General features: G+C 39.1%; 2 protein-coding genes across 12 annotated transcripts in view; one reads left to right on the forward strand and one right to left on the reverse strand.

Moving 5' to 3' along the window:
- EIF5B (eukaryotic translation initiation factor 5B) overlaps window positions 1-22,068 on the forward strand; it is a 90,611-nt gene extending 68,543 nt beyond the window's left edge. For both annotated transcript variants that reach the window (XM_060645313.2, XM_060645322.3), the window contains 10 exons: window positions 11,816-11,947; window positions 12,360-12,542; window positions 12,678-12,839; window positions 14,219-14,350; window positions 15,570-15,701; window positions 15,809-15,885; window positions 16,002-16,166; window positions 18,006-18,144; window positions 20,121-20,282; window positions 20,655-22,068. In XM_060645313.2, the coding sequence (XP_060501296.1) occupies window positions 11,816-11,947; window positions 12,360-12,542; window positions 12,678-12,839; window positions 14,219-14,350; window positions 15,570-15,701; window positions 15,809-15,885; window positions 16,002-16,166; window positions 18,006-18,144; window positions 20,121-20,282; window positions 20,655-20,762 (1,392 nt within the window). In that variant the 3' untranslated portion in view covers window positions 20,763-22,068. The remainder of the gene's footprint in view (window positions 1-11,815; window positions 11,948-12,359; window positions 12,543-12,677; window positions 12,840-14,218; window positions 14,351-15,569; window positions 15,702-15,808; window positions 15,886-16,001; window positions 16,167-18,005; window positions 18,145-20,120; window positions 20,283-20,654) is intronic.
- A 213-nt stretch (window positions 22,069-22,281) lies between these two features.
- Window positions 22,282-26,542, reverse strand: part of REV1 (REV1 DNA directed polymerase) — a 93,082-nt gene continuing 88,821 nt past the window's right edge. For all 10 annotated transcript variants that reach the window (XM_060645404.3, XM_060645385.3, XM_078444390.2 and 7 more), the window contains 6 exons: window positions 26,048-26,281; window positions 24,907-25,027; window positions 23,661-23,881; window positions 23,400-23,556; window positions 23,026-23,128; window positions 22,282-22,682 (listed from right to left, as the gene is read on the reverse strand). In XM_060645404.3, coding sequence (XP_060501387.2) covers window positions 22,571-22,682; window positions 23,026-23,128; window positions 23,400-23,556; window positions 23,661-23,881; window positions 24,907-25,027; window positions 26,048-26,281 — 948 coding nt within the window. In that variant the 3' untranslated portion in view covers window positions 22,282-22,570. The remainder of the gene's footprint in view (window positions 22,683-23,025; window positions 23,129-23,399; window positions 23,557-23,660; window positions 23,882-24,906; window positions 25,028-26,047; window positions 26,282-26,542) is intronic.

The following is a 26,542-nucleotide window of genomic DNA, read 5'->3' on the forward strand; positions in this document are numbered from 1 at the left end:
TTGCCGGTATGTTCTTGTAGTCTAGGACTTGGTTTTTCATTTTCGTGATGATGTGTTTTGAAAAGCAAAAGTTTCTAATTTTGGTGAAGTCTGATGTGTGGGAATTCTTTATAATTTGTGTTTCTTATGTTCTCTGTAAGTAATCTTTAACCACCCCAAGTTTATGAAGAAAATTTTTAAGTGTTTCTAGATAGATAACATTTAGGTCTGTGATTATTTTTAGTTAATTTTTGTGTATAGTATAATTTAAGGATCAGGGTACACTTTTTTCTACGAATATCCAGTTCAAAACCTTTTGTTGGAAAGATTATACTTTCTTTTTTGATTTCTTTTTATAATGATGTATAGTTGACACAAGGTTACATTAGTTTCAGGTGTACAACATAGTGATTACTATATTCTACATTATTTTGCTGTGCTGACAAATGTAGCTACTGTCACTGTATATTCTACTATTATAGTAGCATCAACTATATTCCTATGCTGTATCGTTCATTCTTGTGATTTATACATTCTGTAACTGGAGTCCTATACCTCTTACTCCCCTTTACCCATTTTACCCATTTTACCCATGCCTCTCCACCTCCAGCCTCTGACAATCGCATTGTTATGTTTATGGGTCTGTTCCTACTTTTTGGTTGTTTGCTTGTTTTTTTTTTTTTCTTCTTCTTTTTAGATTACACATATAAGAAATCATATGGTATTTGTCTTTCTCTGTTAGGCTTATTTCCCTTAGCATAATATCCTCTGGGTCTGTCCACGTTGTAAATGGCAAGATGTCATTCATTTTTACAGCTGAGTAATACTCCATTGTGTGTGTAGTGTGTGTGTGTACATGTACATGTACATACCACATCTTTATCCATTTAACTGTCATTGAACACTTAGGTTGCTTCCATATCTCGGATATTGTAAATACTGCAGCAAACATGGGGTGCCTCTGTTTTCATATTAGGGTTTTCATTTTCTTTGGGTAAACACCCAGTAGTGGAATTGCTGGATTGTAATGGTATTTATATTTTTAATTTTTTGAGGAAACTCCATACTGTTTTCCACATTGGTTGCTCCAATTTACATTGCCACCAACAGTGTAGGAGGACTCCCTTTTCTACACATCCTCACTGACACTAGTTATTTATTGTCTTTTTGATACTAGCCATTCTAACTCTGTAATAAGGTGATATCTCATTGTGGTTTTATTTGTGTTTCCCTGATGATTAATGATGGTGAGCATCTTTTCAGGTGTCTCTTGACCATCTGGATGTCTTATGGATGGAAAAATGTTTATTTAGGTTTTCTACCCTTTTTTAAATTTGGATCATATGTGTTTGGGGGTATAGCGCGGTAGATGGTCTTTATGTTTGATGTTAACTCTGTTGGCTATATCATTTGCAAATACCTTCTCTCATTCCATAGGTTGCCTTTCTGTTTGTTGAAATTTTCCCTCACTGTACAAAAGGTTTTCATTTTGGTGTAGTCTCAATACCTTATTTTTATTTTTGTTTCCCTTGTCTTTGGAGACATAGAAAAATGCTGCTACAGCTGATGTCAGGGAAATTACTGCCTTTGTTCTCTTCTAGTTTTGTGGTTTTAGGTCTTACCTTTCAGTCTTTAATACATTTTAAGTTTATTTTTGTGTATGGTGTTAGAAAGTGGTCCAGTTTTATTGTTTCATAGCTGTCCAGTTTTCCCAGCATCATTTGTTGAAAAGACTACTTTTCCCCATTGTATATTCCTTTCTCCTTTGTAACAGATTGACCCTAAAGCATTGGTTTATTTCAGAGTTCTGTTCTGTTCCAATGATCTATGTGTCTGTTTTTGTGCCAGTACCATTCTGTTTTCATTACTTTAGTGTTGTACTATAGCTTGAAATCTGGGATTGTGTTATTTCCAGCTTTGTTATTTTTTTTCAAGATTGCTTTGGCTGTTTAGAGTCTTTTGTGATTCTGTACAGATTTTAGGATTATTTGTTAAAGTTCTGTGAAAAATGCTTTTGGTATTTTGATTGGGACTGCATTGAATCTGTAGGTTCCTTTGGGTAGGATGGATGTTTTAACAGTATTCTTCCATTCCATGAGTGTGGTCTTTCTTTCTATTTGTGTCATTTTCCATTTCTTATATCAGTGTCTCTGAGTTTTCAGAGTACAGATTTTTCACAGTTTTGGTTAAATTTGTTCCTAGGTATTTTATTCTTTCTGGTATAACTGTAAATGGAATGGTTTTCTTAACTTGCCTTTCTCCTACTTCATTATTAGTGTATAGAAATGCAAGAGATTTTTGCATATTAATTTTGTATCCTCCAACTTTATTGAAATAATGTAGTTTAATAATTTTTTGGTGGAATCTTTAGGGGTTTCTGTATGTATTATCCTGTCATGTACTGATAGTGACACTTTTACCTCTTCCTAACCAATTTGGATGCCTTTTGTTGTCTGATTGCTACTGCTGAGACTTCCCATGCTATATTGAATAAAAGTGGCAAAAGCAGACATTCTTGCCCTGTTCCTGATCTAAGAAGAAAAGTTCTGTTTTTCACCACTGAATATGATGTTAGCTGAAGGTTTGTCGTATATGGCCTTCATTATGTTGCAGTATGTTCCCTCTAAACCCACTTTGTTGAGTTTTTATCATGAATGGATATTGGCTTTTGTCAGATGCCTTTTCTGAATCTGTTGAGATGATCTTATGATTTTTGTCCTTCATTTTGTTAATGTGGTGTATCAGCTTGATTGATTTGTGGATATTGAACCATCTTTGCATCCCTAGAATAAATCCCACTTGGTTGTGGTGAATGATCCTTTTCAGTGTATTGTTGAATTCGACTTGCTCATATTTTGAGGATTTTTTCATCTGTGTTCATTAGACATTGGCATGCAGTTTTCTTTTTTTGTAATGTCTTTGTCTGGTTTTGGAATTGGGGTAATCCTAGCATCATAGAATGTATTTGCAAATTTTCCTTCCTCTTCTATTTTCTGAAATAGTTTGAGCAGAATAGCTATTAACCGTTTTTTAAATGTTAGGTAGAATTCACCTTTGAAGCCATTTGGTTTCAGAAGTCCTAGACTTTTGTTTATTGGGACTGTTTTCATTATTGGTTCAATTTTGTTACTAGTAATTGGTCTGTTTAGAGTTTCTGTTTCCTCCTGATTCTGTCTTAGAAGACTGTATGTTTTCCATTATTATTTCTTCTAAGTTGTCAAAGTTGTTGGCATATAATTTTTTTGTAATAAACTCATAGTCTTTTGTATTTCTGTGGTGTCAGTTACTTCTCTTTAATTTCTGATTTTGAGTCTTCTTTTTTGTCAATGAGTCTAGCTAAAGGTTTATTAATTTTGTTTTTCGTTTCAAAAAATGAGCTGTTGGTTTCATTGACTTTTCCTATTTTTTTTTATAGTCTCTTTCATTCACTTCTTCTCTGATGTTTATTATTTCCTTCCTTCTACTAACTTGGGGCTTTTTTTGTTTTTGTTTTTCCATTTTTAGGTATAAGGTTAGATTGTTTACTTGAGGTTTTTCTACTTCTTGTTTTGAAATTTATTGTCAAATTGGTTTCCATACAACACCCAGTGCTCATCCCAAAAGATGCCCTCCTCAGTACCCATCAGAGATTTTTCTGCTTCTTGAGATATGCCTGTATTGCTATGAATTTTCCTCTTAGAACTGCTTTCACTGTTATCACAAAGATATTGGACTGTTTTGTTTTTGTTTTCATTTGTCTCAAGATATTTTTTTTAATTAAAAAAAAGTTTTTTGAATGTTATTTTTGAGAGAGAGACAGAGCACAAGCTGGGGAGGGGCAGAGAGAGAGGGAGGGAGACACAGAATCTGAAATAGGCTCCAGGCAGGACTCGAACTCTGAACCAGCAAGATCATGACCTGAGCCAAAGTTGGGCAGTGAACCATCTGAGCCACGCAGGTGCCCCTTGTCAAGTTATGTTTAAAGTTTCCTCTTTGATGTCTTCGTTGACCTACTGGTTGTTTAGTACCATGTTGTTTAGCTTCCACATGTTTGTTTGTTTTCAGTTTTTTTTCTTTTTTCTAGAAAAATGTAATTGATTTATATTTTTATACTGTTGTGATTCTAAAAGATTGATATTATTTCAGTCTTCTTAAATTTATTGAAACTTATTTTGTGGCCTAACATGATCTTTCCTGAAGAATGTTCCATGTGCACTTGAAAAGAATGTATTCTTTTGTGTGTGCATGGCATGTACTGTACATGTCCGTTAAGTCCATTTAGTCAAATGTGTCATTCAGAGATACTGTTTCTTTATTGATTTTGTACCTGGATGATCTGTCCATTCAGGTAAGTGGGGTATTAAAGCCCCCTACTATTCTTGTATTACTTGCAGTTTCTCCTTTTACATCTGTTAATAATTGCTTTATTTATTTAGGTGCATAAATATTTACAATTGTGGTATCTTCTTGTTGGATTGATTTCTTCATTATTCTGTAGTGCCCTTCTTTGTCTCTTGTCATAGTCTTTGCTTTAAAGTCTCTTGTCTGATATTAGCATTGCTGCCCTGGCTATTGTTTTCTTTCTACTTTCATGTACGTGGAATAGCTTTTTCTATCCCTTTTCTTTTACTCTGTATATGTTCAGGGCTAAAGTGTAGGCAGCAAATGGTTCTATTTTCTTTCTTTTTTTTTTTTTTTAAGCTTAGTTATATATTTTGAGAGATAGAGCAAGCACTCCACAGGCAGGGGAGGGGCAGAGAGAAGGAGAGACAGAATCCTAAGCAGGCTCTGTGCCATCAGCACAGAGCCCCATGTGGGGCTCGAACTCCATGAACTGTGAGATCATGATGACCTGAGCCAAGATCAAGAGTTTGAACGCTTAACTGACTGAGCCACGTAGGTGCCCCAAATGGTTCTGTTTTCTTAACCATTCTGTCACCCTATGTTTTTTGATCGGAACATTCAGACCATTTACCTTTAAAGTAATTATTGATAAGGATGTACTTATTGCCATTTTTCAATTGTTCTCTGGTTGTTTTTGTAATTCTCCCTTTCTTCTCTTGCTCTCTTTTTTTGTGATTAATGATTTTCTTTAGTGTCATGATTGGATTTTTTTGGTGTGTCTATTAATGGTTTTGTGGTTATCATGAAGTTCATGTTTATAACATCCCAAGTATGTAGCAGTCTGTTAATGTACACTTATGTTTGAGCATCGTCTAGAAGAACTTCATTTTTATTTACCTCCTCTACATATTAAATATATATTGTTATATTTTGCATCTTTTTTATTTTGTCAGGCTTCTTTTCTTTCATAGTTTTGTTCTCTCATGGCCTTTTCTTTTCCATTTACAGAAGTCTCTTTGACATTTCTTATAAGGCTGTTGTAGTGGCAAAGAACTCCTTTTTGTTTGGGAAACTCTTTAGCTGTCCTTCATTTCTGAATGATAATCTTGCTGGGTAGTGTTCTTGATTGTGGTTCTTTTCTACTCCTTTCTGGCCAGCAAATTTCTGCTGAAGTATCAGCTGATTGCCTTGTGAGGCTTCATCTCGTTTGGAGCTTTCTGTGCCTCCTGAATCTGAATGTGTTTCCTCTCCAGGGGTAGGGATGTTTTTCAGCTATTACTTCTTAGGATAAGTTCTCTGCCCCCCCCCCCCCCCCTTTTTTTTAAGTCTTCTCCTTATCAGGCCTTTATAACATGAATGTTTGTTTGCTTGATGTTACCCTGTTATCCACCAGATCCCTTACTCTATAATTATTTTTAAATTCTTTTTTCCCCCCTTTGGTGCTTTCCATTCCCCTGCTTTCCAAATCACTGATCCATTCTTCTCATCCTCAAATCTATCGAATCCCTTTAATGTGTTTTTCATCTGCTATTCTTCAACTCTGATTCCTTCTTTTTTATATTTTATATGTCTTTTTTGAAGTTCTGCCTGACTTCATTCATGGTTCTCTCCAGTCCAGTAAGCATCTTCATTACTATTACTTTGAACTCTTGATCAGGCATACTGCTGATCTCCATTTCATTTAATTCTTTTTCTGAAGTTTTATCTTTTTCTTTGTTTGGAGTATATTCTTTTTGTCATTTTGATTTACTTCTTCTGTTTATTTCTATGGATTAGGTGGAACGGCTATTTTTCCTTAACTAGAGGGAATGATCTTGAGTGTGGGTTCCTGTGTAGAATGTGCTTGGTGAGTTGGGGTGGCTATCTGGACTGTTGTGTTTATGGACTGTGGATCCTAGCATTCTCCATGCTAGGGCCACCCTGGTGTGATAGTCAGAAATGAAGTGGGTTCAAACCAGGTGTTCCTGGGGCTCTTCACCCAGAGGGCAGCACAGCTGGAGTTGAAATGGGTGAAAGCCAGGGGGTCCCAGGGCTCTCTTTATGGAGGGCACCCTAGCATCACAGCTAGAGCTGAAGTGGGTGTAACCAAGGGGATTCTGGGGCTCTCCTTGCAGAGAACACTGACAGGATAGGTGAAACTGAGTGGACACAGGCTGGGGCAGTACTGTGGCACTCTGCATTGAAGGCACTCTGAGTACAGCTGAATCTGAAGTGGATGCGAGCTAGGGCTCCTGGGGCTCTCCACGCAGGGTAGGGTGACTAAAGCCAAGGCAGGTATGGGCAAGGATTGTCCTGGGTCACTGCACACAGGGGTGTCCTGGCAGGGCGGCTAGAACCAAGGTGGGTACAGACTGGGGGTGCCTTGGGCACTCCATGAAGGAGATTCCCTGGCGAGTTGTCTGGAGTATAAGCTGGTGTGGGTTGGGAAGTTCTAATATGCTCTGAGCCAGGGGAGTCCTGGCAAGTTGTCTGGAGCTGCAGTGGTGTGGGCCTGAGTGTTCTAGGGTGCTTTGTGTTTGTGTCACTTTGACGGACAGCTGCAGCTGTAGTGAGGCATGTAGTGAGGCTGGCTAGGCATGTCCTGGTATGCTGCACCGCACAGGAGCCATCTTGATGGAATGGCTTGGGTCGGGTGTGGGCTAGGGACTCAGGGCTGACTGAGGTGTTAGGCCATCTAGAATGCCTGGACCTTGCTCCTGTCCATGCTGCCAGGGTGGAGGCACTTGACAGTTCCTCTTGACCGGGAGAGAGTTTCAGCAGTTCCCCTGCTGTTAGGCAGGGTTCTGGAGCTGGTTCCTTTATATTCTAGATGTCTTCGCAAACCACAGCTTTTTTTCTGCACCCCAGGGCAGATGAATCTACTCACAGTCCTTCAGTACTATCCTTCCACACAGAAGTTTGCAGTGTTGATGGGGGTCCTCTTCGTTTCTATGTCTCTGTCTCTCTTGCCATTCTCTACATGGTCTTTGTTGTACAGAAGCTGTTAGCTCTCCGTTCTTCTTCAGGATGAATTGTTCTGTAAATAGGTATAGTTTTAGTGTGTCCCTGGAGGTGGTGAGGTCAGTGTCTCCCTATATATTGCCATCTTGGACCAGCAGTTCTCCACTGAATTACTTTTGAATCTTTGTTGACTACTAATTGACCATGTACATATGTCCCTTTTTGGTATTTATCTTCTCTTCCATTGACCTGTATATCTATCCTTATGCCACTACTACCCTGTTTTGGTTATTATAATTTATAGTAATGTCTTGAAAGCAGGTATTGGTAATTTTAACTTTTTGTTTCTCAGAATTGTTCTGGTTATTTTAGGGTTCTTGAATTTTCATATAAAGTTCAGAATCTGCTTAGTTTTTACAAAAGGACTTTTGGAATTTTGTTTGGGATTGTATTTAATTTGTAGGTAAATTCTGTGAGAGTTGACATTTTATCAAAATTGAGTCTTCTGATAAGTGAACATGACATCTCTATATTTATTTACTTAGTTTTTTATTTCTTCTTGGTGATATTTTGTACCTTTATTGTCCATGTGTTGGACATATTTTTCTAAATTTATCCATAGTATTTTCATGGTTTTGATGCTGTTGTGAATAACATTTAAAATTTTGGGGTTTGTAATTTATATAGGAATATAGTTGATTTTTATGTATTCATTTTTAAATCTTGTGATGTTACTAATTTCACTGATTAGGCCTAGAAGCTTCTTTTGTAGATCATGTGGGATTTTCCATCTATATGATTATGTTATCTGCAAATAAAGGGTGTGTTTTACTTTTTCCCTTCATGCGTGTGCTCTGTAAATTTTCTTCTTCCTGACTGCACTAACTAGACCTTCTGGAACAATGAATAGAAGTAATGACAGACTTCTTGCTTTCTGCCCTACCTTAGGGGGAAGTACTTGATCTTTCACCATTACATGTGATGTCAGCAGTAGGTTGCTTAAAGTGTTACTCTTGTTTAAGTCATGAGATGTTAAAATTTGTCAGATGGCTTATTCTGCTTCTCTTAAGATATTCATGTGGCTTTTCCTCTTTATTCTGTAACATGAGTTACTGTTGATATTTTGAGGAGACTTTACTAACATTTTATTATGAAAACTTTTTTTTTTTTATAGAGCCATTTAAGATTTCATAGCAGTGTTGACAGGAAGGTAGAGATTTCCCACATACACGTATGCATAGCCTCCCAATATCAGCACCCTCCCTCCCACACCAGAGTGGTACATTTGTTGTAATTGATGAACTTACATTGACACATCATTATCACCCAAAGTCTATAGTTTAGGGTTCATTCTTGGTGTTGTACATTCTGTGGGTTTGGACAGATGTATAATGACATGTATCCAACATTTTGGTATCATGTTATTTTCACTGCTTTAAAAATCCTTTCCACTTTGCCTGTTTCTCACCCCATCTCTCAGTCCCTGGCAAAAAGATCTCTGATCTTTGTACTGTCTGCATAGTTTTGCCTTCTCTGGAGTGTCATAGGTGGAATCATATAGGATTTTACAGTAAGCTTTTTCAGATTGCCATCTTTCACTTAAAAATAAGAATTAAAGTTTCCTCCATGTATTGTCATGGCTTGGTAGCTCATTTTTTAGTTTTAAGATCATTTATTTTGCTTAATAATTCATTCCGTTGTCTGGATACACTACTTACTGTTTATTCATTACCCATTGAAGGACATCTTGGTTGCTTTCAGGTTTTGCAGTTAGGAATAAAAGCTGCCATGAACCTCTTTGTGAAGGTTTTGTGTATAAACATATGTTTTCTGGTTCTCTGGGTGAATATCAAAGAGTGTGATGGTGGATTGTTATGGTAAGAGTTTTAAGTTTTGGAACAAACTGGCCAAGTAGCTGTAACGGTTTGCTATCCCGCCAGCAGTGAATGAGGGTTGCTACATCTTTACCAACATTTGATGTTGAATTTTGGATTTTAGTCATTCTAGTAGGTATGTAGTGGTATCTCGTTGTTGTTTTAATTTGTGTTTCCATAAGATGTGGAACATCTCTTCATATGCTTATTTGCCATCTCTGAGTTGTCATATTCTTTCGCCCATTGTTAAATTGGATTCTTTATATTCTTATTTTTGAGTTTTAAGAGTTCTTTCTGTATTTTGGATATAGGTTGTTTATCAGATGGGTCTTCGGCAAATGTTTTCTCCCAGTCTGGCTTCTTGTTTGATTCCCTAGACTCATTTTCACAGAAACTTATCATTTTAACAAAGTTTAGCTTATCATATTCTTTCTTTCATGGATTATGCCTTTGGTTGTGGTGTCTAAATAGTCCTCACCATAGCCAAGGTCATCACATTTTCTCCAGTTTTATCTTCCAGAAGTTTTAGAGTTTTATGTATTACATTTTGGTCTGTGATTATTCTGAGTTAATTTTTGTGAAGAGTGGAAGGCCTGTATTGTGTCTAAGTTGTTTTTTTTAACATGTGCATGTTTAGTTGTTCACTATTTGTTGATTACTTTTGGATTTTTAAATGTTAAACCAGCCTTGCATTACTAGAATAAACCCCACTTACTTGGTCATGATGCATTATCTTTTTCATGTATTGCCTGATTTGATTTGATAAGTTTTTGTTGATGATTTTTGTGTCTGTATTCATGAGTGACTTTGCTTTATAGTTTTGCTTTACTGTCTTTTGTCTGGTTTCGATATTAGCGTAATGTTGGCTTTGTAGGATGAGTTGAAAGGTATTTCCTCCTTTATGATCTGAAAGAGTTTGTATAGAAATGATAGAATCTTTTTAAATGTTTGATGGAATTCACTAGGAAGCCATATCTGCATAGAATCTCTTAAACAGGTACAGGTTATTTAGGTTTTTTATTTGTCTTTTATCAGTATAGAAATTTGTATTTCAGAGAACCAGCTCTTTATTCTATTGATATTCTCTATTGTTTTATTTTATATCTCATTGATTTCCAGTGTTAATGTTATCATTTGCTTCTTTCTGCTTTGATTTTCCTGTCCTCTTCCTTTCTAACTTCTTAAGGTGGAATCTTAGATTGTTGATTTCAGATATTTTTTCTTATCTAATAGAAATATTTGAGGGTAAGTTTAGCTCACTGTTACAAGCACTGCTTACATATTTTATGCTTTTATTATTTAGATCAAATAATTTTCTGAATATGGAATTCCAGGTTTAAAAAATATTTTTTTCCTTCATCATTACTGCTTTATGGCTTTTATCTCTAATAGTCCTTCGTTTCCTTGTATATAATATATCCTTTTCTGTGATTGTTTTTAAGAACTTTCCTTTTAAAGGTTCATCAGTGAGATTTTGTAATGATTTTCTTAGATCTGTGGATTTATAGTCTTCATCTGTTTACAAAAATTAGGTTATTCAGAGATTTTTCATGAGTGACTAAGGTTTTCTTTCATTCTTTTTTCTTTGCTTCAGCTGGGAGTTTTTATTGCTATATCTTCAAGGCCTTCAGTCTTTTCTTTTGTAATATGTAATTTACTGTTAAGCTTCTCTAGTAAATTTTTATTTCATATTATGTGTTTTTTAAAGCTCTTCATATTTTTTCTTTAAAGTCACATATTTTATAATAATTGTTTTAAGGATCTCGTATGCTAATTATATCAACTTTGTCATTTCTGGATCTGTTTCTACTTACTAATGTTTCTCCTTTGTAGCATTCAGATTGAGGAAGCTTCTTTATATTGTAACCCTAGACTTAGGAAATGGATTTTGCTCGTTTCTTTTTCCTACTAATTAGTTTTCCTGTCTGTACCCATTTATCACACTTTTGAAAAGTGAAAGAAAATACATGATTTATTTAACAGAGTAAATCTAATGTGAGCAATAAAACAATTAAAATGGACTGTTCTCTGAAATAGGATGCAATTATTACTATTTTTTTTTTTTTTTTTTTGCTGTAATTTTCCTGGTGATGATATTTGCTATATTTCTTATTTTTATTTACTAAACAAAACCATTTTGGAATTCCAGCAACATATGCTAATAGTGTCAGGATAATTCTAGGATCTCATCTTTTGCAAACAAATGACAGCCTCTCATGAACTGGTTTGGAGGCTCATGGGCAGCTTGTTACCTCAGAAGTTTCTAATTGAAGAAGGGCTGCAGTTAGGGGCACCTGCGTGGCTCAGTCAGTTAAGCATCTGACTTCAGCTCAGGTTATGATCTCGCAGTCTGTGAGTTTGAGCTCCATATTCGAGCTGTGTTGACAGCTCCGAGCCTGGAGCCTGCTTCAGATTCTGTGTCTCCCTCTCGCTTTCTGCCCCTCCTCCACTCATGTTCTCTCTCTCTCAAAAATAAATAAACATTACAAGAAATTTAAAAATGAAAGTAAATTAAGGGATTGCAGTTAAGCAGGTTGTATGGGCTTTTTGGTATAATAAAATATTTGAGTAATTCACACTCTTCTGAATATGTATAATATATACTAGGAGTTTTTAGGAACTTTAATTTAGGAACTTAATTAAGTTCCTTAGCAATCTGAATGTTTTCAGGATGTTTCTTATGAAAAATTTTTGTCCAGATTGATAGGTTGTATGATTGGAAAAAGAGCCCTGACTCTGATGTGGCTGCTACTTTAAAGAAGCAGAAAAAGAACACAAAAGATGAATTTGAGGAGCGAGCAAAGGCTATTATTGTAGAATTTGCACAGCAGGTAAGAAAACTTTCCCTTCTTAGTGAAGAGCCTGTATTATAGAATATTTTTCCTTTTGTTATATTGTCCTTATAATAAAGCTAGCATTTTCATACTGGTTCTGTTCCCCTATCAATGGCAAGTAATGATCTCCATTCTTTTCCCTTATCCCTTTTTAAGTTAGAAAGCTGATATTTCAAAGATCTGTCTTTGTAAAGTCTGAATGTTTAAATTTTAAAAATAAAGTTGACTGGGAAAGCCACTACTTTTCTGTGATACAACTAATACCTACAGGTTATACATGATCTGGAGTGTTTTTGAGGAGTTTCAGAAAGATGAGTCATTTGCTTATCTATTAGCTAGTCAGTCATGCTGTTCTGGATACTTCTTCCAGTTTGGCCTTTTGGAATGATTTTGCTTTTTCTGTCTCTAGGGTTTGAATGCAGCTTTGTTTTATGAGAACAAGGATCCCCGTACTTTTGTGTCCTTGGTACCTACCTCTGCACATACTGGTGATGGCATGGGAAGTTTGATCTACCTTCTTGTCGAGTTAACTCAGACCATGTTGAGCAAGAGACTTGCACATTGTGAGGAGCTAAGAGCACAGGTTATGGAGGTAATGATCAGCTTTTCAGTTTATTTTCCCTTTTGTTTTTAACATGGAGGCCTTGGATGGGGATGTTTCCTACTCTTAGATTCAGTCAATATAGTGCAGCATATATTTCACTCCCTTTGCGATTATGTCTCTTAGGTTAAGGCTCTCCCAGGAATGGGCACCACCATAGATGTGATACTGATCAATGGGCGTTTGAAGGAAGGAGATACAATTATCGTTCCTGGAGTAGAAGGGCCCATTGTAACTCAGATTCGAGGCCTCCTATTACCTCCTCCTATGAAGGAATTACGGGTGAAGGTAAGCCTGGGTGGCAAGTGTTGACACACGGGGATGTGTACATTGTGTATAAGTTCTGCTGAGGTCCTTTCTTGACTTCGAGAGTTGGTTGGCTTAATATGCTCTCGCTCCTTGTCTTATTTTGAATCCCGCATACAGGATCATCTGACAGAGTGGAGATGTGTGCAAGTTTTTATTTACCACCTAAGCTTTCCATGAAAACTGAAGTGTATTATTTTGGTTCTACACTGCTAAGTAGTCTCTTACTAACATTTTTTATTATGAAACAAAACATTAATACACAAAATTCCATAAGCATAGAAGACAAGTTTAACCAATTTTTAGGAAGCAAACAGGTAAAGAATCAGAACATTGCTGATATCCCGGAAGCCTGTGTGCTTCTTACTGATGTTAGTCCCTCCCCTCTCCCCACCCCTCCCCCCAGTCCCCCACATTCCTAAAAGTTAACTGCTTCCATTTCCATGATAGTAATTAATATCCTTTTTAAACAATACGTGAGTGTGGGGTTCTCAAAAATCTGTATGGACTTTATATATGTGGAGTCCTTTTCCATTCCTTTGTATCTGGCTTCTTTTGGTCAAAAAATACTTTTAAGATTTATCCATGTTGTTGCATATAGCTATTGTTGATTTTTGTTGTTGTGTAGTATTCTACTGAATGAATATATTATGGTTTATCTGTTCTTCTGTTGATGGAAAGTGTAGGCTATCTCCAGTTTTAAAACTTCTATTATTACTAGCAGTGTCATTCCTACGAATATTCTTGTATTATCTCTTGGTGTAGTTGTGCAAGTTTCTCCAGGGTGTATGCCTAGGAGTGAATTGCTGAGTCCTCACTTACACTTAGCTCCAGTTTTACTGGATAAGGCCATATTGTTGTCCACAGTAAGTCTAACAAGTTATACTTTCAACTGCAGTATATTAGAATTTTCGTTATGTCACGTCTTGTCAGCTCTTTGATGCTGTCAGAGTTTAAAATTTTTTCCCGTCTGGTAGCTCATTGTTGTTTCATTTGGTACTTGCCTGATTGAAATATGGTTGGCTATTATTTTGTATGTTTATTAGCCATTTAAATTCACTCCTTTGTGAAATGTCCCTGTGTTCCAGCATTGTCTGTCTTTATTACAGAGTCATGGGATTTGTCTATGTAGTCAGGATACTAGTCTGTTAGTGGCTTGTATGTATTGTACCATCTTCTACTCTGTGACTTGTCTTTTTACCTTTTCTGTGGAATCTTATGAAACAAATGTTTGTTTATTGCTTTTTATGTTTAAGAAAAATTTCCCTATCCCAATGTCATGAAAATACTGTCTCTCACATCATCTTCTACTATTAACCACTTTCAAATAAATGTGGTAACAAATATTTTGGTCTTTGTAGAACCAGTATGAAAAGCATAAAGAAGTAGAAGCAGCTCAGGGGGTAAAGATTCTTGGAAAAGACCTGGAGAAGACATTGGCTGGCTTACCCCTCCTGGTGGCTTATAAAGAAGATGAAATCCCGGTTCTTAAAGTAAATTACTTTTTTAAACCTCCAAAGTTATTTGAGTTCTGCTGGTGTGTCAGTAGGGCACATGCTGGTAATGATGAATGAAGTGGGCACCTTTGTCTTTGTGAAGCCTTACTTGGTGGCTCATAGCAAACAGTTGATGCTTTTAGATTACTTCAGTTTACACAGCCCTGTGAATGAACATTAATATTATATAGACTAGAATTTTAAGGTACACATTTTATTTAAATAAAAAATGAAACAAAAGCTAGAAGCTGTTCATGTTTTTTAAGATCAGAATATGCAGGGGTGCCTGGGTGGCTCAGTCAGTTGAGCATCCAGCTCTGGATTCCGGCTCAAGTCATGATCTCGCAGTTCACGGGTTTGAGCCCTGCGTTGGGCTCCACGCTGACAGTGCAGAGCCTGCTTGGCACTTTCTCTCTCTGCCCCTCCCACACGCTCTCTCAAAAATAAACAAACTTTAGATACCAGAATATGCAGACAGAACTCAAGATAATCTTGAAGTCATTTTAAAATTTGCCTATCTGTAGGAGCAGATGTCCACTGGAGTCTAGCATAGTTACACAGAGTCAAACTTTGAGTTTATGTACTCGCTTGCCAGAGAGAAGATGGCACTGTTCCGAGCACACGGCTCATCTACTACGCTGAGACCACTGTTATTCTTCAGGCAGCACCAGTTCACCACTGTCAAGGAAGTGGCCACCTTAGAGCCAGTGAGAACAGGGCACACATTCCTCTTTGGCCAGTCCCAACTATGGCATGAACATAGCTGTTGTAGTTATTTCTGGGGAGAATGTCTTCATCCCTAAAGGAGCAGTGACTGAGGAAAAGGGTGCTGAGGTTAGGGTATTTCAGTTAAGACTTAAGGCAGTCAAGCAGACCCTTTAGGCTAGCACAACACATTACATTTATGTAATGCTTTTTAACTTTGAAAAGATTCTCATTTCATTCAGCTCACCCATCTACCTTATTTGCCAAGTACAGCAGAGGTTAAATAGATTTCAACATTAGTAATCTAAAGACAGATGTATGGGACACATTTCAGATATGGGCCCTGAATCTCCTCCATTCCAGTACAGGTTCTGCTATGCGTTACTTTTTCTTAGGCTTGCTTTTATGTTTTCAGGTAAATATTTAATTAAAAAGAGAAACACAGCCTTACTGTAAGCTGCTGATGATAGAGATATATTTACAACCTTGTCAAATCTAATTTCTTTTCAAGGATGAGTTGATCCATGAGTTGAAGCAGACGCTAAATGCTATCAAGTTGGAAGAAAAAGGAGTCTATGTCCAGGCCTCTACACTGGGATCTTTGGAAGCTCTACTTGAATTTCTGAAAACATCAGAAGTGCCCGTAAGTAATCCTACCTGACTCCACGGGAGTCCGTGGTAGTCATGGTTTGTAGTGCTATTTCCTTTACCTGACACAGGCCATTAAGCTCAGAAACTCCCTTTGTACAGTATGCAGGAATTAATATTGGTCCAGTCCATAAAAAAGATGTCATGAAGGCTTCAGTGATGTTGGAACATGATCCTCAGTAAGTAATTTCTCTCCTGCTGTGAAGGCTTTAATATTACCTATTTTCTTCAACCTGTCCTACCTGACATATTCTGTGTTTAATCGAATGATCTTTAATGTGTTTGAACCTTTCAGGTATGCAGTGATTTTGGCCTTTGATGTGAGAATTGAACGGGATGCACAAGAAATGGCTGATAGTTTAGGAGTTAGAATTTTTAGTGCAGAAATTATTTATCATTTATTTGATGCCTTTACGAAATATAGACAAGACTACAAGAAACAGAAACAAGAAGAATTTAAGTAAGTTCGTGATTTTACTTATTTTGGGTCTTCGAATTGCCAAATACAGGTTTCTCCCACTATCTGAAAGTAGAGCATTCCTGTGAAACCTTCTGTAAGCCGAATTGGCATATAGTGAAAAAGTAATTACTGTTAATTTATATGGAAAATTTTTTGAGCACTCCCTTCTGATACCTTAGGACACATCTTGATAACAGATAAAATCGAAATGAAGCCCAGATGCTCACAGACCTTGCTCACAGCCCTGGCAGCATGATACTGAGATGCTGAGTGTGGTTCTTGGGAAGAAGTTTGGTGGGGCCACTCTGGGGTGCCCACCGCCTCTTTAACGGTTCACTGCAAAACAAATGCTAAACATTTTTCCTTTTCGCCTTTTTTCATAAAAGCACAAATCCTCCTCTTTTGGTTAGGGAAAGCAGGTACTAACATAGGTCTTTATAAAAGCAAAGTGGTGTCATGTGGCCTTTCAAAATGTAGGGGATACCTGTACCGGGAAGGTGTGTGGACAGTGGAAGCATGGCATTTGCTCATCTGGAAGAGGCAGCATCCTGAAATGATGTGTTATAAACCATAAATGCCCATCTGAGGCATTCCAGCAGTGTTAACAATCCTCTGTGTAGCCTTTTATTTTTTAATTTTTAAATTGGCAGGTCTGGGTCTCATTATTGATTAGCAGTTGCTAAAATTATCTTGCTGGAGTTCCTTATCTGGGATTACATGGGAAGGAAGGAACAAAATTAGAACGTGGGAGGTGAGGAAATGAAATAAGGTGAGGTGTTCCATGGGAAGAGAGCTTGTTCCTCCAGCAGACCTCACAGCTTGCCTGGTATAGGTGGCTTTGCTGCAGGTGATTGAGGAGGCAGCAGTAACCTTGACCGGGTTCCCTCCTCTTGCACCACAGAGAGACAGCCATGAACTCACGAGAAGTAGGGTGAAGTGCTGAAAAGCAGAACAGAGCAGGGAAGGCCTAAATCAGGAAGAAGAGCAGTGTGACAAGCAGTGTGGTTGGGGACAGCTTCCCTCCATAGGGTCTCTTGTTCAAGCAGAGATCTGAAGGGAATGACTTGAGCCTCCCAGACACACAAGGAGTTGTCCAGGCAGAAGGACAGCACTGGGAGGCAGCCACATCGAATCTGGCAGAGAACAGTAGGAGATGAGGTCAGAGAAGTTGTGGGACTCAGCAGGCCCCTTGGAGGATTTTAGGGAGGCAGCAAGGAGTTTTATCAGGCTCCCAGTATTCCAGGCAAGACCTGAGAATGGCTCAATTTGGGGTACATATTTAAAGTGAACTGCCAGGTGAGTATTGGGATTTAGACTGGGATATGCTCCCTTGAAATCATGAAACCACAAGTGAAAAGACTTTGGTTAAGAAAACTACTAGACACTGTGAAAGACTTGAAGCTCATGCTCAGTAAGTGGCCTTTGGGTCACCTGATTTGGGAACATGGTAGAGAGAAGGTGGCTGGTTTGATGCCTGTGTGGTCCCCAGAGCCAACTGCCTGTGTGCCTGACCGTGGGTCCTGTTGAGGTTCTCAGCTCCATCTAAATTTTGGGGCAGAGACTTCGCATGCTCCTGTGATGCAGCTTCTTCAAGACTTGGGAAGTGACAGCACAGAGGGAAGGAGGGGAAGGGGATGGCGAGGGGATGATGCACCCAGGACCGGAGACTGGACCATTGTGGACACCACCAAGGTCATTCTGCAGCATCCTTCCTGCTTTTCTGGCACCACCTGGAAGTGCTTTTATCTGACAGGGGAAGCCTCATATTCATATTTTTAGGTTTAAGTGATTTTTGTCTGCTTCAAAATTTAGTGTTTTTTTTTTTCCTCCTCCTTTTAGGCACATAGCAGTATTTCCCTGCAAGATGAAAATCCTCCCCCAGTATATTTTTAATTCTCGAGACCCAATAGTGATGGGAGTGACTGTGGAAGCAGGTCAGGTGAAACAGGGGACACCCATGTGCGTCCCTAGCAAAAATGTAAGTTCTCGTTGTACTTTCAAATCAAGTGTGGTCTCTTAAAATCAGTAAAATGGGGAGGCCAGGAGTGGTGACAACAAGCAGAAGAGTTTGTCACCTTCTGTGATTTATCCCTTAACTACGAGTGTTCCTTAATCAGTGTTAATTCTTAGCACCAGGTATCGGTGCTTCAGCAAAAGAAAGTTGCAAGGTACTTTAACTTACTGGCCTTTTGAAAACTTTTTGAAGTTTCAAGCCTAGGGGAAAATAAAGAACAGAGTAATGAATGCCCACATTCCCTTTCCCTAAATTAGCATCATACCTAAGAAAAATTAACATTAACTCAATAATGTCCTATAATTTATAGTCCTCATTCACATTTCACCAGTTGTCCTGAGGGCCTTTTTTCATTATTGAGAGAGAAAGTGCATGTGCATGCACACACGAGGCAGGGAGAGAGAATCCCAAGCAGCCTCCTTCCATCAGCACAGAGCTCAACGCAGGGCTCAATCTCATGAACCATGAGATCACAGCCTGAGCCCAAATCAAGAATCACACACTTGACTGAGCCCCCCAGGTGCTCTGTCCCAAGTGTCTTTAATACTGCCATCTGCTGACCTGGTCCAGGATTCCTTCAAGGTGCACTGCATTTGGTTATTATGGGTTTTAGTCTCAATAGGAACAGCCACCACATCCTTTGGGGAGAGCCCTGTTCTTTTGCAGATCATTTCTCAACTTGGATCTGTCCGTTTCTTCCTCGTTAGAGGGAAGTTACAATTGGAACAGATATGCATGCAAAGATGCTCCCGTGTGCCTCGAGCCTCACCACACAGGCTTCCTTACTGTGGCAGCACCTTCGTTTACTGAGTAAGGTGCTGTTGGCTGAGGATAGCCATTAGAACCACGTCTTTCTGCCTTTGGATTATTAAGTAATCTCTGGGGGCACTTTGAGTACTTGTGAATATCCTGTTTCAACAACTTTTATTCCTGTAGATTTAATAATTGGTAATCCTTGCCTAAGTTTATAAAACTGTGATTCCCCCCACCAACACTTCTGTAAAGAACCTCTCTCTCCCCTGAGCTTTTCATTATGTCATACACACTCGGTTAGCTTTTTAAAAAATCTGATGTTCTAATCCATTACCAGTATTTTTGAGATCCCCCCCACCCCCCCATACCCATTTGTCCATTCTGGTCAGTGGGAGCCCATTCACACTAGCTACTGCAGACTGCCCTGGACACATAACTCTTGGAGCATCTTCTTCCTTTCTGGTGCAGTGAGATGCTCTAGGCTCATCTAGTATTTTCCCTGCCCCAGACCTGGTTCCTTTAGTGGGAGATGGCACCTAGAAGTCATCTGAGCACTAGGACTTGTTGCTTCTAGGAGTTGTTGCTTTTATACCAGTTCAGTGGACTGAGGAAGGACATTTATTTGCAGTGATTATCTCCTCTGTGGCTTTGGTCACACATTCTCACTTTCCTCTGTCCCTTCATAAGCAGGCAGCAGAGTGGTTTTCTCCTGTACTGTAACTGAGATCAGGTTGCTCACAGCTCTCATCCTCAGAATGAAATGCCAAGGCTCTAACCTCGGCCCACTTGGCCCCACAAGATGTATCCCTGGCTGCTGCTCTGACATAATCCCTTTGCTCACCATACCGAGCACTCCAAACTCATTCCTGATTCAAGTTTTAGGCCTGCCAGTTCTTATTATGGCACTTGTCATAAGAAAGGGTAGAGCAGAGATAGTAAACCACATTGAATTGATAGGGTACTTTTCAAGTTGGTTACAGCAGTCATCTTGTGAAGGGCACAGGGGGTGTGGGTGGGGTCATCCCTACTTTACCAGTGAAACACACTGTGATGAGGGATGAAGAAGGGTCACAGAGCCAAGGCTTTTAAACTGGCTCTTTGGCTCCAGTTTTTATTTTCGCTGTCCAGGTTGCAGTGCCTGTGACTGGCATGATTCCTCTGCTTATATTGCAGTTCTTATTTTACAGTTTGTTGACATTGGAATAGTAACGAGTATTGAAATAAACCATAAACAAGTGGATGTTGCAAAAAAAGGGCAAGAAGTCTGTGTCAAAATAGAACCTATCCCTGGTGAATCTCCCAAAATGTATGGAAGACATTTTGAAGCTACAGACATTCTTGTCAGTAAGGTAAGTGTCTTCATAGAAGTGGCCCATTTTAGAGAAATTGGGGGTCAACTCTTCTCTGGTTACCTTTGCACAGTAGCTCTCAGGGCTGGATGTTTGAACTTTTACAGTCCAGCAGGACTGGATTCTTCTTCAGGGCATGACCTATAACGCGGCCTTCTCTGTGTTGAGGAAGGGGCCTCCTAACAGAGTTAGAGTGCCTGCTAGGACTTGCAGAGATTTACTACTCTGAAAGGCAGACAGGTACGGCATTCGTTATTTTGGCCAAGGTTTCTTTTTAATGAGCAGTAGCTGGTGTCAGCCTTGGGCCACGTGCTTTTTTTGGCATGTGGTGGTTGCACTGTTGTTGACCCTGTTTGTGCCTCGGGCTTGCAGATCAGCCGGCAGTCCATCGATGCCCTCAAAGACTGGTTCAGAGATGAGATGCAGAAGAGTGATTGGCAGCTTATTGTGGAGCTGAAGAAAGTATTTGAAATCATCTAATTTTTCCACATGGGGCAGGAATTGGAATAAATGAAATATTATGTCATAATACCACCAAGAAAAAACAAGACAAAAAAATGGAACGGATGTATCTGGACACTGATGAACTTAAGTATGGAAGGAAAAAAATAGGTGTATAAAATGTTTTCCATGAGAAACCAAGAAACTTACACTGGTTTGACAGTGGTCGATTACATGTCCCCACAGTTCCAACGTGCCTGTTCACCTGCCCACTCCTTTCCCAATCCTTCTCTACTGGCTGCTGTTTTAAAGTTTGCCCTAACCCAAATTTGGATTTTTATTACAGATCTAAAGCTCTTTCAATTTTATACTGATTAAATCAGTACTGCAGTATTTGATTAACCAGGCTTCTGCAGATTTTGTGATTCTTGGGACTCTTTTGATGTAAGAAATACTTTATTTATGCATATCCTTCCCACAGTGATTTTTTTTTTCCCCAGCATTCTTCTGCCATATGCCCTTAGGAATTTTTTAAAATAGAAATTTAGGCACTCTGCTATTTCTTTATCTGCTTTGTGTGAAACCATGGTGTAAAGCCTAGCTGGCTGCTATTTACTGCTTGTATAGTCCTGAGAGTCCACTGTAATCAGCACAATTCTGAACTACCAATAAAGAAAACAGACATCCCTTAGGCTTCCATGGTAGCGTAGCTTCTCTCCATGAGTGAGTCATCAGCCTCAGTGTACTACCTTGTGTACCAACACACGCTAACATTAGGATTTTCTAGGACACACTAGAACCAAGATGGATATAAAAATTCTACCATGCATACATTTCCTGATGGGGCAATCAAGTAGGGAACTATTTGGGCTTAGTGCTTCTAAGTTGTTGCAGAAACTGACTTGTTCATATCAGTTACTGGATTTTAGCATGTGGGAAGTCCACATGAAGATCTATTCCTTCCCCCATTATAAGAAATCTGTTAGTGTGAAATTAATTCTTCTAACAGATCTCTAGTAACTATTGAGAGAGAGAGAGCACAGTGTTGAAGTCAATGTGGGGTGTGTTTTAAAGAAAGTGTTCACTGGCGTAGATTTATGAACTATATTTTTGAAGTATTACAGCATAGCTAACATAGCATAGAAAAATACTTTATATACATTTGAAAATCTGTACCACTCTTCAGTACTACTGAAGTTTCTCTAGGGACGGTAGAGGTGGAGACACCACCGCTAAGCCATCTGTGGGACATAATTTTCCCAAGAAAAATTTAATTATGTGTGTGTTCTAATTTAAAGTATGTAAATCCCTCCACTTGGAAGAAGTAAAGAAGGTTTTCATAACATGCTCCTGTGTTCATGCTTGGGGACAAAAGTGATAAGATTATTTAGAAGCTTTACCCGGAACAAGTAGAATCCCATTCTGGGACCTCTTGGGAATTTCAGAGCTTAGCATGGAGCCTCTAACAGTCCGGCTTGTAGGTTTCTCAGCCTTTAAACACAATAAACAGTTCAGGATTTGCTTCCTAAAGGATTCACAAAAAGGAGCCTGTACAAAATATACATACAGTTCTTTATTAAACAACTGTAAACACTTCACTGTAAAAATCCATAAAACTTTATAAACAAACATTTTGTAAATAGAATCTATGCTACAGTAAAAGAACACAATTATTTACATGCAATACTGACAAATTTGGCACTTATTGAAAAGAAATGTACAAAACACTTGCTTAAAAAGAAATTTAAAATTATAAAAACTCAGAGCATTACTATCATGCACTTTGCAAATACCTCACAAGCACTTATGGCACAGCTAGTGGAGAGCACCAGGCTCCCTGGTAATATTTATGTAACTTTTAATGTGCTTCCATAAGTCTGTTGTAAAACCACCTGAACATTGTCAAGAATAAAGTCAAATGCCATATTCCAAACCGATTCCACCGACTGCTGCATCAACCTAAAGGTGGGTTAAGAAAAAACTGTAAGTAAAAAGACAGACTCCTCAAAGAATCAGTTTAACATCTCCTTAGGGTCGTAAACATTTTTAGGTAAGAATCAATTTTGGCCCAAACCTCAGAACGCTTCAAAGTACTTAGTATGGTTTGAAACTATAGAAACCTCAAGGGGAACAAGCTTTGATCTTCTGGCAGTTGCTTGGGATTCAAAACAAAGGTTACCCCCTTTTCACTAACTCTTTAGTTAACTGCCCCCAAATGTCAAACTTGCTCTGTGCCTCACCTTAAAAGTAGCTGTGTGAGATGCCCCATTTTGTCCTTTAGATAAAAGTATTGAATAATTACCTTTTCATGTACTTTATTACTAGATCCAGTTTTTCCAAATCTTTTTCCTCTATTAGGTCAGTACAGTATTTCACAACTTGCAGAATGTCTTCCTCCATTGGATCTAGAGGGGAAATTCTTAATAAGGACCAGCCTGCTTGCATGAAGGAGAACTGCATCTCTACAACTACCCCCAACTTCTAGCCATCCAACCAGTGGTCTATAGTATAGAGCTTTTCAAAGTCAGTCCCAGAGTTTCAAAGGTTACAGGGTGGCTGGTTTTGGCTTACCAGATTCAGAAAAGAGTTGCATTTATATAGCTGAGTCTGGTTCAAGTTCCAAAATTTTAGAACCATTACCTCTCAGTCTGTGGCTGTCACACCAGCCAAGCCCACCTGAAATGGTAGTTATCCACTCTTTGAGCAAGGTCTTCACGTCACTGAATTCAACAGCTCCCGCTAGGTTGGGTGCTGGGGGTCTCATGTGGCCAGACGGCTCAGGCTGCAAACCAGAAGGGCCTGGCACACCTGAAGTGGAAGCAGAGAGTTCTCCCTGTTAAGAAAACAAATGACAAAAAGTGCTATATTTACATAACATCAAGTACATTAAGATCTGATAAAAGGTCAAAGCTTAAAAAGTATTAAAAATATTATTACCAGAGGTTTCTCAGAAGCAAGACCTTCATGTTTCAGAAACCCATCGATTAACTTCTGGGGACTCCCACAAGCCCCTGGAAGAGTTTTCACAGGGCTATTAAGCAACTTGTTTTTCAAAGGGCTCTGAATCTTTTTTGGGGAACTGACGGGATTTTTTTTCTTGTTCCGTTTCTTTTCTTTCATTGCTGCTGGTTTTAGTTGATGTAACGGATTCTTTGGCACTAAAAAAGTATGAACGTGGTATCTTCAACAACATACGTCTGGATAGTACCATGCAATCTTTCTTTCTTTTAAATACAGACGCTGCGTGTGCACGCACACACACACCAACACAGGCCTCTTACCAAGACAGTATTGGAGGCAGTAACTGGATGAAAGCGCAGACTGTAGGACACCCACTATCTGTGCCCACTTTCTTTGGGGCACTAAAAATCTTATCTTTTGGGCATTGCTTATCTATAAAGGGGGGGGGGCTGTAAAGATTAAATGAAAATTCAACAGTTCAGGCATTGTTGGAATACATGTTCAGAACCTTTCTTTCAGATTTTCTTAGTTTTTAACATTTATTTATTATTGAGAGACCAAGCATGAGCATTGGAGGGGCAGAGAGAGGGGAGGACACAGAATCTGAAGCAGGCTCCAGGCTCTGAGCTGTCAGCACAGAGCCCGATGCGGGGCTCGAACTCATAAACTGCAAGATCATGACCTGAGCCGAAGTCAGATGCTTAACTGACTGAGTCACCCAGGCGCCCCTTTCATTCAGTTTTAAACCTATACTCTGATCTGTCAGTCTTGACATGTAGTCAAAAGACTTCTGGTGGTAACTCAAACTTTTAAATTCATTCATTCATTTTATTTGAGAGAGTGAGCAGTACAGGGAGAGAGACTCTTCAGCAGGTTTCATGCTCAGCACAAAGCCTTACACACAGGGCTCAATCCCACAACCCTGACATTATAACCTGAGTTGAAATCAAGAGTCGGATGCTCAAAGGACTGAGCCATCCAGGTGCCCCCAGACTACTTTTAAAGTAAAGGTATGGAAGTCAGAAGTTACACAACTCCAACTAGGTCTAGGACAACACTTACCTGCATCATATACTTCCTCTGCTCCAATACAAAGAGCTCTTAACATGATTAGCAGCTTAGATGTTGGCCATTAATCTGCTACAATAATCATACCCTACCAATGACCTCATTTCCCTCATCTTCAGTTGTGTTACATGTCCCTTCCCACGCTTATGCTTACCAGATGCAGCAGCTGACTGCTGGTGAACGGCATTCTCCCCCTGCCTTTGTCTTTGATCATATGCTGCCTTCAGCTCCTTCTGAAGCTCAGCAGGAAGGGCAGCAAACACCTCAGGGTCCACCTAGTGGAAACAAGGTTCAGAGTCAAACTTGAGTTGACTCTATTTTTTCACAAAACAGACTTTGTTTTCAAATCATGCTTTTCTGATCTGTATGAATTCTTACTAGGGCCTCAATATTAAAGCTCATTAAATCCTCACAAGGTTTTAGGGTGAGAATAAGAAAATTCTGAGTAATAACTGACTTAAAAAAAAAAAAACACCCACTGCAGAACCACCAGGGCAAGAAACACTAGGAAATGAGAAGTGGGGCGCCAGAGTGACTCAGTGAGTTGAGCCTCTGACTCTTGATTTCGGCTCACAGGTTGTGAGATCAGGCTCAGCGCTGACAGCATGGAGTCTGGTTGGGATTTGCACCCTTCTCTGTGCTCCTCCCTCGGTTGCATGAACTCACTCTCTCAAAAGAACTTTAAAAAAGATGCTTCCCCCCTCCCCCACCAAAAAAAGGAGAAGCAAACCCAAGAAAATAGGTTTACGTGTAGTACTTTTTTTTAAAAAACACCAAACTTAGATTGTGTTATTGTCTCTAGTCTATGATTATACATCTCCACCTAGCTATTTATTTTTTAATGTTTATTTTTGATAGAGTGTGAGTGGAGGAGGGGCAGAGAGAGAGGATAACAGGATCTGAAGCGGGGTCTGGAGCTGACGGCAGAGAGCCCAACACAGCGCTCAAACTCATGAACTGTGAGATCATGACCTGAGGTGAAGTTGGACCCTCAACTGACAGAACCACCCAGGTGCCCCGCCTCCACCTAGTTATTTAAAATGTGGCCCAGTGGTCTTCCCTGGCCAAGAAAATAAGAACTGAATGTGTTTCTTACTTCTGGGTGGAAATTTTAAGCACCTACATACATGTCCTCCTCCTCTGGGAGTCCATGTCCTTTAGATGATGTAGAAATGAGCCAATGCCTTGGGCCCCAATGGATATGGTGTAAGCTACCATGAGTTTATGGTCCAAAGGAAAAGAAATGAGATCTGCCCGGAGCATATGTAGGGTGAAAGGTCCCTTATTTAACTCACCTGTGAAAATGCTGGCAGGGCTATGACATTGATTCCTGCATCACTGTTAGATTCTTGAGGTTCTGGTATTTGTAACAAAACTGTCCCAACTGGTTGTGGCAAAATTCCTGTATTACAGCCATTTACTGGCTCTTTCTTTTTGTCGCCATGCAGCTCTCCTTGCTGAACAGCACAAACTTGCTCTACTTGTTCCCGGAGATCAGGTGGAAGTGCTTCTAAAACAGACTGATCAAGCTATAAAATACCACATGAGTCTGAAGTTAAAGCATATTCAGAGAGGAAGTGGTAGGAGTGTTAATGTAGCACTTTAATTTCAATTTGAACATCTCAGACAACATGAGGCGCAGAGAAGCAGGATAGGAAAGGTAACCCCTCAAAGCAGCACATTTTTGGAATGTCTTGGGCTTTTTGCCACTGGGGCCTCAGTAGTTAACGTGGAGTCTGGAGAGACCAGCATACAACTACGGGCAGTACCACTGGATGAGGCAAGTCCAA

This window comes from Panthera onca, chromosome A3 (genome assembly GCF_046562875.1).
Source record: "Panthera onca isolate mPanOnc1 chromosome A3, mPanOnc1 haplotype 2, whole genome shotgun sequence".
Lineage (NCBI taxonomy): Eukaryota > Metazoa > Chordata > Mammalia > Carnivora > Felidae > Panthera > Panthera onca.